Source organism: Zea mays, chromosome 3 (genome assembly GCF_902167145.1).
Source record: "Zea mays cultivar B73 chromosome 3, Zm-B73-REFERENCE-NAM-5.0, whole genome shotgun sequence".
Lineage (NCBI taxonomy): Eukaryota > Viridiplantae > Streptophyta > Magnoliopsida > Poales > Poaceae > Zea > Zea mays.
Genome location: NC_050098.1, coordinates 204,431,039 through 204,447,840, shown reverse-complemented (window position 1 = coordinate 204,447,840; position 16,802 = coordinate 204,431,039). Strand labels below are relative to the sequence as shown.

At 47.9% G+C, this 16,802-nt stretch overlaps 2 protein-coding genes and 1 long non-coding RNA gene across 3 annotated transcripts; 1 reads left to right on the top strand and 2 right to left on the bottom strand.

Annotated features, from left to right (window-relative positions):
• Positions 1-950: 950 nt before the first annotated feature.
• Positions 951-4,642, top strand: LOC100382682 (Protein kinase family protein with leucine-rich repeat domain). Its single transcript, NM_001321472.1, has 2 exons — positions 951-3,665; positions 3,814-4,642. Exons 1-2 carry the CDS (start codon positions 959-961, stop codon positions 4,269-4,271), a joined length of 3,165 nt encoding a protein of 1,054 aa, NP_001308401.1. The 5' UTR covers positions 951-958; the 3' UTR covers positions 4,272-4,642.
• Positions 4,643-5,256: 614 nt separating this feature from the next.
• LOC103651223 (hexokinase-6) lies at positions 5,257-11,780 on the bottom strand. The gene is made up of 9 exons (XM_008676846.3): positions 11,246-11,780; positions 9,976-10,126; positions 8,860-9,042; positions 8,402-8,476; positions 8,048-8,203; positions 7,635-7,733; positions 7,155-7,285; positions 6,142-6,223; positions 5,257-6,043 (listed from the first exon to the last, which is right to left on the bottom strand). Exons 1-9 carry the CDS (start codon positions 11,542-11,544, stop codon positions 5,699-5,701), a joined length of 1,521 nt encoding a protein of 506 aa, XP_008675068.1. The 5' UTR covers positions 11,545-11,780; the 3' UTR covers positions 5,257-5,698.
• Positions 11,781-14,313: 2,533 nt separating this feature from the next.
• Positions 14,314-16,567, bottom strand: LOC103651222 (uncharacterized). The gene is made up of 2 exons (XR_564630.4): positions 16,357-16,567; positions 14,314-14,969 (listed from the first exon to the last, which is right to left on the bottom strand). It is a non-coding gene; the product is annotated as an uncharacterized lncRNA (long non-coding RNA).
• Positions 16,568-16,802: the final 235 nt, after the last annotated feature.

Below are 16,802 nucleotides of genomic sequence, written 5' to 3'. Positions count from 1 at the left end.
AGAAGAGAAAAGCATCTAAGACTTTTTTTTTCGAATTTTAACATCTAAGACCGTGAGGTCCAGCATATTTCAAAGACCTATGTTATAAAACGATACCATTTGAAAAGCACAATGTAACATTATATTTTAAACTCGGAGATATTTGTTTGGCTGGTCCAAAAGAAACGTAACAGATACAACTAAAACACAAGGATGAGACCAGAGGGCGTTTTTCAAGGAGAGGTGGAATGGGTTATTTTTAAAAAAATGATATTTTTTAAAAGATCCCGACCTCCATCGTTGTGCCTTAGTTACATAGTTGCACCAATTCATTCGGTTACATCTAGTGGCAAAGGACCCATAAATTCGTCTTCTAGATCTTTTGTAGGCGGCTTGGCTTGTTTGTTTAAATTGCTACCTCCATACATGATACATGAAAAGAGAACGAACGTAGTAGTTGGACCGTTGAAAGAGGGCAGGATGGGGCTCCATCCTTCGGCCGCTCAAGCGATCAAGTCCAGGCCAGCCAACGACTAGCCGCCATGTCTGACCGGAGCCCTGGTATGTACAGTTTCCCTTGGCCGTCGGGAAGAAAGGTTACCATAGTTTGCGACGAACGGTCAAACACTATAACGAAATGATTACTCTAAACGGCATTAGCCTCTATACTGGTCAAACACTAATACACTATACAGCACTTCTGACTCTTCTCCCCGATCTACACCGAGCAAGGACGTTCCGTCCGGATCACCGTAATGCCGACGGGAAAAACACGAACTAATCCAGGAAATTAGAAGCTTCGCAGCAACGCGGGCTCATACTAGAGGGTAGCCCAGCCCCCAGCATACAGAAAAACAGGGGAACTCCGTTCCCACCGCATCCAGCTATCCCCACCCAGCGGGCAGCGGCTGACAACCGCAGCGGCCGCGAGCACCAGTCAGCACAACCAAACGCCCACGCCACGAAGCCGCCGGAGACAATGGCGCCACCGCGGCGCGCGTGCCCGTGCGCGCGCGCCTGCTTTGTCCTGCTGCTCGCGCTGCTCCCCTGCTGCCGCGTGCGCCGAGCGGGCGCGCAGTCGCAGCCGGCGGACGACAAGCATCTGCTGCTCCGGATCAAGAGCGCGTGGGGCGACCCGCCCGCGCTGGCGGTATGGAACGCCTCGTCCCCGGGCGCGCCGTGCGCCTGGACGTTCGTCGGGTGCGACACGGCCGGGCGCGTCACGAACCTCACCCTCGGCAGCGCCGGCGTCGCGGGCCCCTTCCCGGACGCCGTCGGCGGCCTCTCGGCGCTCACCCACCTCGACGTCTCCAACAACAGCATCTCCGGCGCGTTCCCGACCGCGCTCTACCGCTGCGCTTCGCTCCAGTACCTCGACCTGTCCCAGAACAAACTCACCGGTGAGCTGCCCGTGGACATCGGTCGCCGCCTCGGTGCGAACTTGTCCACGCTTGTCCTCAGCAACAACCAGTTCGATGGCAGCATCCCGGCGTCGCTCTCCAGCCTCTCGTATCTCCAGCATCTCACGCTGGACACCAATCGCTTCGTCGGCACCGTCCCGCCGGGTCTCGGTTCACTGACGAGGCTTCAGACGCTGTGGTTGGCGGCCAACCGGTTCGTCCCGGCCCAGTTGCCGGCGTCGTTCAAGAACCTCACCAGCATAGTCAGCCTCTGGGCATCACAGTGCAACCTCACCGGCGGCTTCCCGAGCTATGTGCTGGAGATGGAGGAGCTGGAGGTGCTGGACCTGTCCAATAACATGTTGACCGGAAGCATACCTGCGGGTGTTTGGAGCCTCAAGAACTTGCAGCAATTGTTTTTGTACGACAACAACTTCTCCGGCGACGTGGTGATTAATGACTTCGCCGCGACGAGCTTGACGCACATCGACCTTTCAGAGAATTATAAACTTACAGGACCCATCCCTGAAGCCTTTGGGCTCCTGAAGAACCTTACACAGCTGTACCTCTTCAGCAACAACTTCTCCGGCGAGATACCAGCGAGCATCGGCCCGTTGCCGTCACTGTCAATATTTAGGTTTGGCAATAACCGCTTTACTGGCGCGCTCCCGCCGGAGCTTGGAAAGTACTCAGGATTGCTCATTGTTGAGGCTGATTACAACGAGCTCACCGGTGCTATCCCCGGAGAGCTGTGCGCTGGAGGCAAGTTCCGGTACCTCACCGCCATGAACAACAAACTGACCGGGTCCATCCCGGCAGGCCTCGCCAACTGCAACACTCTGAAAACGCTGGCTCTAGACAATAACCAGCTCTCCGGAGACGTGCCAGAGGCTTTGTGGACGGCGACGCTGCTTAATTACGTGACACTACCGGGTAACCAGCTCTCCGGGAGTCTTCCGGCCACCATGGCCAGCAACCTTACGACGTTAGACATGGGGAACAACAGATTCAGCGGCAACATCCCGGCTACTGCAGTTCAGCTCAGGAAATTCACGGCCGAGAACAACCAGTTCTCCGGCCAAATACCGGCCAGTATTGCTGACGGGATGCCGCGTCTCCTGACACTGAACCTGTCCGGTAACAGGCTCTCCGGCGATATCCCGGTGAGCGTTACTAAGCTAAGCGATCTGACGCAGCTGGACATGAGCAGGAACCAGCTCATCGGAGAGATACCAGCAGAGCTGGGCGCCATGCCGGTGCTCAGCGTCCTTGACCTGTCGTCGAACGAGCTCTCCGGTGCCATACCGCCGGCGCTTGCGAACCTGCGACTCACCTCCCTCAACCTGTCCTCCAACCAGCTTAGCGGCCAGGTGCCGGCCGGCCTAGCCACCGGGGCCTACGACAAGAGCTTCCTGGACAACCCCGGCGTCTGCACCGCCGCTGCGGGAGCCGGGTATCTCGCCGGTGTGCGCTCCTGCGCCGCGGGGTCGCAAGACGGAGGCTATTCCGGAGGCGTCTCGCATGCGCTCCGCACGGGCCTCCTCGTCGCCGGCGCCGCGCTCCTCCTCATCGCCGCGGCCATCGCCTTCTTCGTGGCCCGCGACATCAGGAAACGGCGCCGCGTCGCGGCGCGGGGCCACTGGAAGATGACGCCTTTCGTCGTGGATCTTGGTTTCGGGGAGGAGTCCATACTCCGGGGCCTGACGGAGGCCAACATCGTCGGCCGCGGCGGTTCCGGCCGCGTGTACCGCGTCACCTTCACCAACCGGCTCAACGGGGCCGCAGGCGCGGTGGCCGTGAAGCAGATACGGACCGCCGGGAAACTGGACGGGAAGCTGGAGCGCGAGTTCGAGTCGGAGGCCGGCATCCTCGGCAACGTCCGGCACAATAACATCGTCAGGCTGCTGTGCTGCCTCTCCGGCGCCGAGGCCAAGCTCCTCGTGTACGACTACATGGACAACGGGAGCCTGGACAAGTGGCTCCACGGCGACGCTCTCGCCGCCGGCGGGCACCCAATGGCGACGAGGGCGCGGTCCGCACGCCGGACACCGCTGGACTGGCCGACCAGGCTCAAGGTGGCCGTCGGCGCTGCGCAGGGGCTGTGTTACATGCACCACGAATGCGTGCCGCCCATCGTTCACCGCGACGTCAAGACGAGCAACATCCTGCTGGACTCGGAGTTCCGGGCCAAGGTCGCCGACTTCGGCCTTGCCAGGATGCTGGCGCAGGCCGGGGCGCCAGAGACCATGTCCGCCGTGGCCGGCTCGTTCGGCTACATGGCTCCCGGTAAGGATTCGTGCATGCTTCTTACGGTGGATCTCTGTCACATTTTTCTCCAGATTCTGCTGCATGACTCTGGAGTCACCGCTGTATCAAATGTCACATGTTCTTGTACTGCCGGACCTTAGATTGGGCCTTTGATGCTTATCTGCAGAGTGCGCTTACACAAAGAAGGTGAATGAGAAGGTCGATGTCTACAGCTACGGCGTCGTGCTCCTGGAGCTCACCACCGGCAAGGAGCCCAACGACGGCGGCGAGCACGGCAGCCTGGTGGCATGGGCACGGCACCACTACCTGTCTGGAGGGAGCATCCCCGATGCCACTGACAAGAGCATCAAATACGCCGGGTACTCCGACGAGATCGAGGTTGTTTTCAAGTTAGGCGTGCTGTGCACTGGAGAGATGCCGTCGTCGCGGCCAACCATGGACGATGTGCTGCAGGTCTTGCTCAAGTGCAGCGAGCAGACGCAGCACAAGGGCAAAACGGAGCGTGTCCCTGAGTACGAGGAGGCTCCACTCCTGCAGCCACAGCGCGGGAGTCGCCGAAAACAGCCCTCGAACGGCACGGGGATTGACATCGAATCGAAGAGCGACTTCGACAGCATTGTCTGAAGGAAGGAACTGACCACTGCACGTAGTAAGGGGTGTTTGATTGAACTGAAGCTAATAATTAGTTGTTAAATTTAGTTAAAGAACAGCTATTAGTTATTTTTATCAAATTAGCTAATAGTTAGCTAGCTACTGTATTTGTTAGCTAGCTAATTAGCAAATTTTTAGCAACTTATTATTAGCTACAGTACATTTAAATACCCTGCTGATGAACAGTGGTAGTGATCAGGGGCGGACCTACAGGGTGTTCTAGGTGGGCCCTGGCACACCCTAAGCCAGCCCACCAAGGTCCAGCCCCTATAGATTTTGCGTGTGTATTTAGGGGTTGGAGTAGTAGTATATATTGATCATAATGGAAATTTATGGTTTAAATTATGATTATTTTAAGCAGTAACGCTAATTCGTCCTAGTATACCAACACTGATTATACAAAATTGTATATAAAAAATTGTTGTGGCACACCCTATATAAAAAGTTAGGTCCGCCACTGGTAGTGATATCCATTCTTCCTCCGTTTCGAAATAATAAATGCATTATTGACTTCTCTAAGCGTGAGATGTACACTTATTTTAGGTGGAATAAGGTGTGTATTCTGTTGTAACTCATATGTATACATTTTCTAGTAAAAAATGGTAGAAGGGCACATGGCAGAATCGGACAATATTACCATGTTACAGGTTTAAACAGGATTAATATCAAACGACATAATCAAAATATGTTACAGGGTTTAAAACAGAATTAATATCAAACGACGTAATTAAAGTACAGGGAACACATATATTTATAGGGCAGAGTATATATAGGAAAAGCCGTAAGGGAACTGATATAAGTCTGGACAGCGTCAGTCAACAGAGATTGGAATACTTCTGCTAGTACATTTTAGCACATTAGTAGCTTAGAGCTATGCATAATAACTTGTCACCATGGCCTTTGTGGGGTTTCACACCGTATAATTGTATTAAATCACACACATTTGACCAATCAAACATAAGAACAAGCAAATATTGCCATTGCAGTTGTTTCTGAAATAAAGGCAGAAGCACTGCACGATTCAATAAAAAATGAGTAAAGACTGTATGATTTGGTCCCCCACCTCTCTCCTTATTTTGAAAGACGAGATCACACAGATAAGAACTGGCTGTTTTGTGATATCGCCTCATAATACAAACTTCAAGGGATTGGGAAGAAAAAGAATCGGCAGGAATGGAACGGCTTATTCAGGCCTCCGCTTCCACTTCTTTCCTGCCGCTGCTAATGCTTGTTGCTAGTGATAATGTACTCCAAGCTCAATGGCACCATCCTAGCTATATCCCGCTGCTGAGGAAAGAAAATAGAGAGATGCGAATCGCACGAGGGGGGCTTCTCGATTGAAGGGGGAAATGGTGGGAAACAAAAAAAAAGGTTACACTAGGACCCCCGAGCTCCTAGAACTATGCAGCTTCAGCATACTGGGAGTGCGAGGCAGCAAGAAGTGCAGCTCCAATTCCTGAGCCGTCGTTGGCCAACTTGACAACAACCGATGAGGCAACCTCCTCGCCGAGCAGGTCTGTGAGCGTCGCCTCTAGGCAGGCACTGAACTTCTTGTAGTGCTCGTATAGGCCACCGTCAATAGCAACTACAGTCCTTTGTTGGCTAAAGTCACCTAGCAATTTGTCTTTACCCAGCTTCTTCAGAATACCATATATACCAGCAGCAGCCAGGCGTGCACCTCTCTCTGCGACAAGGTCGCACACATGAAGAGTGATGTATCTTGCTTCCAGAGAAGTATCAGGAACCTAGAATAAGCAGAAACATAGCAAATAAGGAACCAATCGTCATTGAAGATTATATCTAGCAAAATACCCTCTTTTTTGAACATGTGTATCACCATTACCCCAAGAATGTCCTTCAGCTTAGCTCCCAGGTGTTTGAGATCATGTGAGGTGTCATGGTGCATGGCTGACATATCTGGCGTCCTGCCATATCACAATCGCAACTTCATTCAGAAACACGAGACCTACAATTCTGCTTCACAAGTTTGTTGGACAACCTTTTTAAGTAATCTACGATAAACAACTTGGAGCATGTGCTCATACAACAAGATTTAGACTAAGAAATTCACGACTATCATTTTCACTTCTTCAGTCTCTTTTTAGGTTTAGCCTATGGGTGTGATTTTAAAGGTCTAGATGGGCACTGGAAGGAGAATTTTGATTCCTTTTTTCAGTACTCTGGGAGTCAGATGAGAATTTTAGGATGTGTTGGTCAGTCAGGACAGGGACGCCCCTGGCGTCCTCTCTCGTCCCTTCAATTTTGAGGGACAACTGGAGACAACACTGTGATAATACTGTCCCAACTCCTAACCCTGAAACAAACAACCTTATTTGAGGGATCGTCCTATCCCATCCTGTTCTGTCACTACAGTCAAACGCACCCTTAGATGTTGGGGACTACAAGGGACGGTAATACTTAATGCAGCTCAGCCATCTTAACATCACCCCAAACAGGTGGATTTGCAAAATTGCTGATTAGACTCTAGGGTGGAGAGAGAGACACCTGTTTCCTTACATGCTTAAAAAGACTGAATAAGTAGGGAGATTGCACCAAATTACATGAGTTTAATTTAATGATTGGCCATGTAAATAAACATTTTAAAGAAAGTGAGAGGAACATTATCAAAGCCCTAAGTCTTACGACTTCAGTTTCCAATCTGGAACCTCTATGTGGGTTATGTATGGTAGAATTCATAGTATAAACTGCACAAATACATCCACAATCTATCAAAATGTTTGGACTCTAGGTTGTGCAAATATGTGTGCACCTTTATATAAGTTGATTTTGGATTTTTGTGTATTCTACAAATATAAGAAAAGCAATATTGTTAGAGGATGGAACGTGAAAGTAAACCTCAGTATAAATAGCTGTTCCAGTTTCGGAGGAACAACATCCCCAAACAATGAAGCATCATGAGCCAGTTTCAGCAGGATCCTCCGGACAATTTCTCCAAGATACATTCCAGAAATCATCTTTTCATATATCTGACAAAAGGTACATAGGTTATGTTCAAGTTCAACACCCAAATATTTTACTCCACAAACATCTAAATAGGTGCATAGCCAGGATTTGAACCCTGCTGGGTGGAGTCATGCACCCACGACTCCACCACCAAATATAGTTCTTAGAACAATTGATTAATGGTTTTGATATCCGTCAGTCACTTTTGCCCCCCTAAAATCTGAGTCAACATTTGGGACATTTGGATGATTGAATCTGTATGCAGATAGGTGTATAATCTGATTGGATTTGATCCAATGTATAAAATGTGCGACTTACTTAGGAAGAAAATGAATACCAAAATAAACAGCTGCATAGATTAAATAGGCATACCTGCTCACCAGGGTTCAAACTTTCGAAGTCTAAGGATTTATCATACTCCGACCTTGGAAGTTTATCTGATCTGAAGTTTCCCCACTCCATGTTGATTACCTGTAGCATTTCAAAAGAACCAAATTTTAAATTGTTAACTGGTGAGAAATATTAAGATACTAATTACAGAAGGCAAACTTATGTTGGACGGATACAATTTAGCAAGGTGCAAAGGATCATTTAAAATAAAAACTTGACCAACATAGTAGGAACTAGGTGGCATTGTAACTAAGAAGAAATATGAACCCAAATTCGAGTTGAAGGGAATTTGCATTGAGTGGTGGGCCGCACAACCACACTTCGCATCAATTGAGCTAGTTCATCCTCCAAAGACTATTAAAATTCCACTCACTCGATGGAAGTTAAACACTAACCATGTTCCCTGATCTAGGTAGCAGCCCGGTCCATTTAGGAATCACATTTGCATGTTCCACATAAGCTGCATTTGTGCCAGTGCCCAATATTACAGCAGCAACAACATCATTATCAGCATATCTCCCACCAGCCAATGTGCCTACAGTATCATTAACCTGTAAAAAAATGTTACCTATCAGTTAACATGTTGTATTTACTTCTAATATGTTCAATGGGCCTTTGCTGGACGTCAAGATAAAACATAGCAAGAAACTCAAAGCAACATCAGAAGGCATAAATAAATGGCAAATTCTATAGTATGTGTCTATGTGAGTACTTCATATGATAAATAGTGAACAAACTAATTTAATTACCAGAGCTGCAACTTTCATATCAAGACCCTGCCTTTCCATGGCCCTACTCAATTCAGCCACAACATCTTCTCCAACCTGCTCACAGGAATCAACAAAATCAATACTGTGTTTTAATGTAGGACACTTCACAGTTGGCACAAACATCATGTATATTAAAAAAATATATCCATTTTCTCAATGAAAGAAAACAGTTATTTGTGCCAGAAGTTCCACAAGTAAAAAAAACAGCATGAATAGGTAAAGTCTACTCCATTGCCAATTTAATAAGATGTTTTCGGTAAAAAAAAAAGAAATGCACTAGCTAAATTGACACATGGTATGGTCAAGAAAAATGTGTAGTAATTAGAGAGAATCCATATCTTGGCAGCATAGTCAGCTTCTGGCCAAGGCACTGGTAATATAAATAAGTATAAGTAATATAGTCAACAAAGTAGGAACAAATGTATTCTTGTTTTTACCGTGCCATTGATGCAAAATCCTTTGGTCCACTTAATTAGAGTCCCCGATGATATAGATGTTTGGTGCACTGGGAAAGAAAAGGTGAAACCCAGTTCCCTCTGCTTGCTATCTGGTAGGTGGAAATCTTCTCCTTCAGTCCGCACAAATTTTTCCAACTCAGCAGCAATGAAATCAAATAGTTCCTGTAATCATGCTTTGAGAAATGTCATTAAAGCATGCTGATACAGGAGACATGAAACTAGTGGAGTGGTTCCTGCAATTGCAGAACTAGTGTCAAGAATCTAAGTGTGCATGTTGTCTATCATATATGTTAAAAAACAAAATTTATGTATTTAAGTTTCATACATAGTTTTCCGGGAAAAAAAGATTCCGACATAGTTTTGTATAATTATGAAGTTTTGTTTTATACAATTTTTTGTGCATAACTTTTGTACATATGAATTTGTTCACATATTTTTTTTTGTCTATATAGCAACAATGGTTTGCAAGTAAAGATCAAGGAGAAATACATGACCAGAAAAATCAAAAGCCCGAAAAGGCAGCTTGTGTGTGGGTTGAGTGCAGAAGGGTCATGCTTGTGACGAAAATAGTCAAAAAGGGAAAGCATCACTCATGGGAGCAACCAAGCAAGTAAATCATCAAAGCGACATTTAGCTAAAAAGGCAAGGTTGATGCTTCTTTGGATTGAACAATACTTTTGTTTCTAGTGAGTGACTAATTAGCAATGCTGCCAGGTGAGTTGCAACACTGACCTCTTAAATGCATTATGTTTACACAAACTTATACATTACCTAAACTTTATTGTATTATTTTTTTCATTTCATTTTTAAAATAATGGCATAAGTGGAATAATAGAGAAGTATGCATGGGGGAATCATCGGTTGATTTTTCAATGGCAATAGTGGGTAATTTATAAATATGTAAAAGGGTATTTTGTGTTGGTCTTTTTCATGAGGGTAATGGTTGGTAACTTACAAAAGGTAGGGGGGTTATGTTGGGGCAACTTTGTCATAATGGGAATGGTGGCAATGTGTTTCCCCTTTTTGCTTATTAATTGGCATAGCTTTGAGAGGAAACATGCATACTTCTTTTGTTAGCGAAATTCAAGCACTCACCGTAGAAGTTCCAACCATAAGATGAGGCGGAATGGAGACCTCTTCATACTGTTGCTTCACGACACGTCTGTCCCTTCCGCCAAGTTGGACCCGGATGACACGAAAGTTGGTCCCGCCAAGGTCCAGTGCATAAAACAGACCATGTTCATCCCTGCAGGATGCCACACATCAATAAACAAGATAGTGACGGCAGATGAGGCCATAAAGGAAGGATTCACGAAGCAAGAGCCACATGTTTCATCAGCAAATTATGCTCTATAAGGATGCCTCCAACAGACATGGATTGAGGTCAAAACCTGAGCATCCAAACAAGCTGTAAATGTAGCTAGCTGTATTTGTTTTTTATTGCAACATACAATATCTCTTGGGAAGAATCGTCATAACTATATTATATTTATGACAGATCCAACAATACAGGCTTTTGTGTGTGTGTGTGTGTGTGTGTGTGATTCAGTAATAACTAAGTAGAAAAATATCTTGGGTCCACGATTACAAAGGTTGACTACGTTTACATGTTTCAGTAGCGCCAAACATTTGGTGACAGAGGCAGTACCGGAAAGGTGGTGGTGTAAATGAGACTTTAGACATTAGCCATGACGTAGAAAGGACGACATCATGGTCCTCCGTGAAAGTGAGTCCCACATGTAGATGTAGTGTAGGTACAGCCAGGAACACGAAAGCTTCGTTTATATTTATCAAAAGAAGACATTTGTAGTTTTGGAATGATCTGTGAGGGTGAGGCTGGGACAAATTAAACATCAAACCCATAACCCTTGACCTTATAGTCACCTCGGCAACCCAAATCGGATTTTACACGCAAACTGAAGATTGGAGACCGAACGCATTGATGAACAACATGCGAAGCAAAAAAAGAAAAAAATATGAATCACACGGTCACACCAGCATCCCGCCAACGTTGCGGTGTTAAAAGACAAGACTGTACGTATTGCGAAGGTGCCCAGCCATGAACCAGAGCTCTATACAGACGATGAGAGAAACAAGGACTCCCCTCCCCTTCCTGCCAGAATCAACAAGATCGGACGGACTCGGACACCCATCGCCCGCCTGGCTCCGCTCGAAAGCGCCGTATCCAATCTGGGACAGACCGACATTTCCACCTAATCGAAACCTGGATAGCCCAGCGGATCGATCGGAAGGCCGCGCAGCGCAAGAGCAAGCAAGCTAGAAACGGACACTGTGTGGGCTGTGGAACGTGCAGCCACATGCACGGGGACTCGCGTGGTGGGTGGGGCTCCCGACCTGGCCTTACCCGGTTGGGAGGTTGTCGACGTAGCTGATGAGCATCTTGAGCGGCGCGTGGGGCTCAGCGCGAAGGCCGCGCTCCATCTCCTCGACCATGGCGTCCGCGATGCCCCGGAGCAGCGCGGTGGGCGTGGAGAGCCGCTGCTCCACCTCCTCGATTACCGCGGCCGCCTTCCTCTTCCTCTCGTCCTCCGCCTCCCGCCGCCGACTCCTCCTGCGCGACAGCACCACCGCTACCCCCACCGCCGCGGCAGCCGCGGCGCACACCACCACAGCCGTCCCCACGACCGCACCGCCCTTCGCCATCCCGCCCGCCGCGAGCCCTAGCTAGCTAGCCTCCCGACCGAGCCGCGCGACCAAACCAAGTACGCACCAGCTCGGCGCCCGGATCGCGAGCTACGCCTCTGCGAGCCCCCCGCTTCTCTTCTCTCTCTCTCTCTCCTCGCTTCTGTCTCCGGCACTTTCTCCTCTCGCGGCGCAAGCGTCGGAGTGGGAGTGTGGGAGTGGGAGTGGGACGAGACGACAGCCACGAGTTGGGCGTTTTCCCAGGGAATAAATCCGCCTCACCCTTTAGAGCATTTACGGATGTACCCTTAAGTGTGAACGGCTGCGATTTGGTTGTCCTGGGCGCTGACGGCCTGGATCCCCCACGTTCGTGGGATAAGGGATGGTGCACTGCATCGTGCTCGTGCATGGCATGCCCTGGGTCCGGGGATAAGAGGTGTTTTTCTGAGGTTTTATGTGTCAAAAACTCGCGAGAGAGGTTAACGGTGGAGCGCACGCAGGAGAGCCGAGAGCCAGGGGTTTGTCCGTAAAGTTAACAGCTACTACGCGCTAAAAATAATCAGCTGCAACGAAACCTCTGTCAGGAACAGTTTAACCGTGTCCCGAACGAGAGATAACAGAGAAGGATGGGGGCACGTGCGGGAGGCCCCCCGGGGAAGGTGAAGCTGACGTAACTACGCGAGCGCTGACGCGGACGTGTCGACACACATACGGTCGTGCCGACGGCCATGCGCGCGCGGGCGCGGTGGCCACGGCGAGGAGCGGAGACCGGAACCCACCGTCTCGCGCGGCGTGGGATGCGAACGTCGCCCCAGCCGTGCCCGTGGTCTGCGGCCGCTCGCAAAAGGACAACACACAGCGCCTCGGGAGTCGGTGGGTCCCGTCCAAGTGCGGCCGACGGGCGGGTGGGTGCAGAGATGGACGGATGCGTGACGCGTCCCCCGCAAGCCAAAGAACTGACTCATCACTTGGAAAATGTTCACGGGCTCATCAGTCACGGCCACCAGCCATAATGGTTTCCCGCTGCTTGGCCTTGTGGACTGGTAGCCTAGTACGGGAGTGGCTGTGGCTCCATGCTTCCACGGTTACATAGAGTTTTGGTGACAAATGGATCACGTAAGATTAGAGGGGAAATAAACTATTTTTTAGCCCTTACCGTCTGGCCCCCTCCGAGGATCGGGTGCAAATTCAATGCCACTTAGCTTTCGGCCACAGTTTGCTACAGTCTATTAGTCATAGATTGTCACAGTTCATTTTTACGAAGGACAAAGCTTTTTTTAGCTATCTCGGACAGCTTTTATGTAAAGACAGTTTATTATCATAACATTGTCCACGAACACTTTTTACATGCAATTTATGTAAAGACAAAACATAGCATAATTATTGTTTAAACAGAGTATGTGTCATGAACATGGATAAGATCAAGAAAATGTTCCCTAACAAAACCATCCTTATCAAGAAAACAAACAACAAGTGTCATTTACTCTTTCCTTGATTCATCCATAATTAAACAAAACCTAGAATCACCAATTTCATTGCAATTTGCCTTCTGCACATTAGAAGCCATGAGATCCAATATATCCTTTTGTATTTTCCCTAAGGCGTATTAAGCGTTTTGTGGAGCATTGTCTAGTACAATTGCCTTAACTTCCTCGTTATATGAAGCTAAAAGTTTTACCATTTCGTGAAAGCTACCTTGGTTCATGATTATCCTACAATTATCATTTTTTCTCATTTTCATGATTGTCCAAAAAAGACCAAACATTTTTATGCAAATCAATTTCACCTAGTCGTCGGTTGATCGTTGTCTCCTGCGGTCGCAACTTACGGTGTGTGGCCTGCTGCTGCGTGAGGAGAGGAAGAGACAACATAGGTTCTAGGAAATGGTGGTGCAAGAAAAGGGTGTTTGACATGAGGATGATTCCTCCTAGGGAAGTTGTAGATACAAGCCCCATGCCACCTAGTCCATGACCTAGGCCGCTCGGCACATCTCTCACTTCCTCTCGCTAGAGCTCCTTCTCCTTCCTCTGCCTTCTTCCCCATCTCCAGTGAGATAGATAGCACGATGAAGTGCCAGCACCGCCTATGGGCCCCTTGCTGGTGCATGTGTTTACCTCAAGGTGAGCGTGTCGTCACTAATCGGTCTCTCAATGGTGCCCTAGGGATCTAAACACGCATTCACATATGAGACCAGTAGTCTTTTCACTTCCTTCTCTGACCTATTAGCCTTGCTGTCAGCCATGTAACACCTAACAACCCCTTCACATTTCATTGTGTTCAGGGTGCTCAGGAATGGATTGGAAAAGTTATGGTTAAGGATAGGGTTTCATGGATTTTGGGAAAATCTAGTTAGGGTTTGCAAATCTAGGAGAACACTATTAGTGTGATTAGAGTTTGACTTTCGAATTTCCGATGCCGGTGGCGACAAGGATCATGTCGACGACCTTCCCTTAGACTGCGACACGCGAGCCGGTGCGGCACGACTCGATTAGCCTGTCCGGTCTAATGGGTCGTGCCCTAAACAGGTTCGTGTCGGGCCACCCGTTTGACCATCTATAAGGATTTAAAAATATAGGGTTAGGAGTAGGGTTTCGTTGATTTAGGGAAAATCTGGATAGGGTTTGCAAACCTAGGAGAACAAGGATCATGATGGCGACCTTCCCTTACCTAAACACGTAGATATTGATCAGATATTGATACATGTGTGGCAAAAGAGGGTACGACCAACCTTTGTTTCCGTGGCAGTCTTATTTCTTGTCAATATACGTCGTGCGAATGAAAACCACAACAAGAACGTTTTTTGTTTGTTATTTGTTGCATTAGCTGTTTAAGGCAAAAAGGTATGAAAACCCCTCCATCGATAACTGAAAAAGGAGGTTTTGGTAACGAGAATAAAAATGATTGAATCCAGATGTGCATTCCTCCGACGTCGGGTGGGGTGGTAGCAAGGACCGGATACGAATTCCCACTAGAAAAAAAAAAGAAAGAAAGAAAGCTAACACACACCAACATATGCTCGCCACCATGCAAAGCTTTTTCACCGCTTAGATCTTAGATCTGCAAATGTGCAGGAAAATCTGTACCTTTTGTCGCTGTCGAGATCCTGCAAGTTGGGGGCGGCATACGTACAGGTTGGTAGTAATTACTTGACTTCTGAGCTGACAGTAACTTCGTGCTGTCACCTTACGATCAATGTAATGTTAATGTCCATAGCTTAGTATGCGGTATCAGGTCGCGCTCTTAAAGGAAACTGCAAGGGTCATCCTGGTCGGTATTCACAGCCTTGTTCGTCAGTCGTTCGTTGGGATGACAGGAACAAGGTGATTCTTCCCAAAGAGGGAACCGAAGCTTTTGTAGCTTCCAAGGCATCTCCCTCACGCTGCGCTTGAAGGACGGCGGATATCTCTTTGCCTCTCTAGCTTTTGTCGAGATCGACCCACCGAAACCTGCAGAAGTGTTGTTCACATCAAAGAAAGGATGATACTAGTTGTTATCAAGAAACAGGAAAGAAAGCGGCCATTGCCAATGGACGGGTAACAGGGCATGCCGGTGAGTCGGAAGACGATGTTTGGGCTTTTTTTCACCTTATATCCATCAAAAACTGTTGTGGATTGCTAAACCCTCAGCTTTGAGGAATAATATTATTCCGCCAAATTTGAGGAATTAACTAATGATGCACCACCTTATTTTGTAACCAAACAACCCCTAAATCGTTGGGGGCCATTCGTAGCCCACCCCGAGTAGTAGTCAATGTATTAACAGCAATAATGATTAATAAAGGCATTTGACGTGAAGTTCAATAACAGAATGAACTGTTTTGTCTTGACTGAGGGAGAAGCACAAACCTATTTGCCTTGGCATAGCTACCTGAGAAGGAACTACACAGCATGAGCTATGATTTCCTTTTTGTCATTTTAGGCCCTCCACATAACCTAATACTGATACTTAAATTTGCACACGCAATGGAAAGCTAACTGACAGGATAGATGATTCTGGTTCAATGGATTTAATGTGGACAATGACTAAAGAAGAAACAGAAACCTAATTGACTAGACTAGCACACCAATCCTTAAATGCTCTGGAGAAGGGATAAACCAAGACTACGTATCATGCCGGCCTGCCCTTCAGAATTGAATGCTCTATGTTTTTTTTTAGTTTATATATGTGCTATACTACAATCTACAGAATAGACTCCACAATTGGAGTAACACTAAACACCTTTTCGTGGCAACAGATAGTATTGCACAAGCAGAGTATTCGACAATACAATACATATATACACAGCATGCTTGACTCTTCAGGTTGAGGATCATGCAAAGGGTCTGAAGAAGAAAATCACTAGGACCATGAGTATTACACTAATAAAACGAGAACCCCCCCGTCCCCTCGGGTGAATAATGCACTTTTCTTCTCCATAATACATGTGGCGACGAAATCACCCAATGCCATCTACGCTACTCAGCTATGGCCGATGCCCTAGCAGGCGCAGGCATATTGGCAGAAATGCAAAAGCAAGGTTCCATGCGAATAATGGAGGATTTTGTCGAAATACGGGAGATCATACGCACACTGCCACACTCCAAAGCCCCTTTCCAAGAACACCGAAACCTAACGTATGAGGATGCCCACGAGATGCCTAGTCCGGAACCTTGCCGAAAAGAAACCTACAGTTGGAGCCATCTCCAAACTAGAAGGCAGCTCGCTCGTTCGGACAAAAAAATCAGGCATGGGCGTCCACTATAAATCAGAGCGTTGGGAACACGTAGCGGTAGCAGTCGCAACGAATATTGCTAGGAATCTCGCAGAATTTGGGAGGGTGGGCAAAACTGGTACCTCCTGGGCGGCTCGATCTTTCTCCGCTTCGACGGCGGCGGCACCGGGGAGGCAGGCAGGGTCTGACTCTGACCCCTCGCCCGCCATGGCACACTCGCACAGACACGACTCCCTCGGTTCCCGGTTGCTCGCAGTCGCAGGGCTCCAAGCCTAGTTCGTTTTCCTCCTGCTCGGCTGCTTGGTAAGTACAGACGTACAGTTGGGCTGAAAGGGGAGAGCTTTCCGAGCCCAGGATAAACCCGATATGAAGTTCTTCCTTTTCAGGTTGTTGCGGAAATTTCCCATTTTGGCCCAGCAGATTTAAAAAGAAAAGCAACGGGAGGGCTCGTGGCATTTCGAACTCCATATAGGCTAGAGTGAATTTGGACGCATTTACTAGCTAAAATGTTAGCTAAATGCCTCTTAGCTAATAAAAAAAAGTTGTTATCTCATTAGCTGTTCCAAAA

Bases quoted from the DNA above. Each gene is read 5' to 3' on its own strand.
- LOC103651223 (XM_008676846.3), bottom strand. From the start codon at position 11,544: ATGGCGAAGGGCGGTGCGGTCGTGGGGACGGCTGTGGTGGTGTGCGCC. The intron at 7,734-8,047 runs GTTAGTGTTTAA...GAAATGCTACAG, and splicing joins TACCTAGATCAGGGAACATG to GTAATCAACATGGAGTGGGG. The intron at 6,044-6,141 runs GTAATGGTGATA...TGCTTATTCTAG, and splicing joins AGCTGAAGGACATTCTTGGG to GTTCCTGATACTTCTCTGGA.
- LOC100382682 (NM_001321472.1), top strand. From the start codon at position 959: ATGGCGCCACCGCGGCGCGCGTGCCCGTGCGCGCGCGCCTGCTTTGTC. The intron at 3,666-3,813 runs GTAAGGATTCGT...GCTTATCTGCAG, and splicing joins GTTCGGCTACATGGCTCCCG to AGTGCGCTTACACAAAGAAG.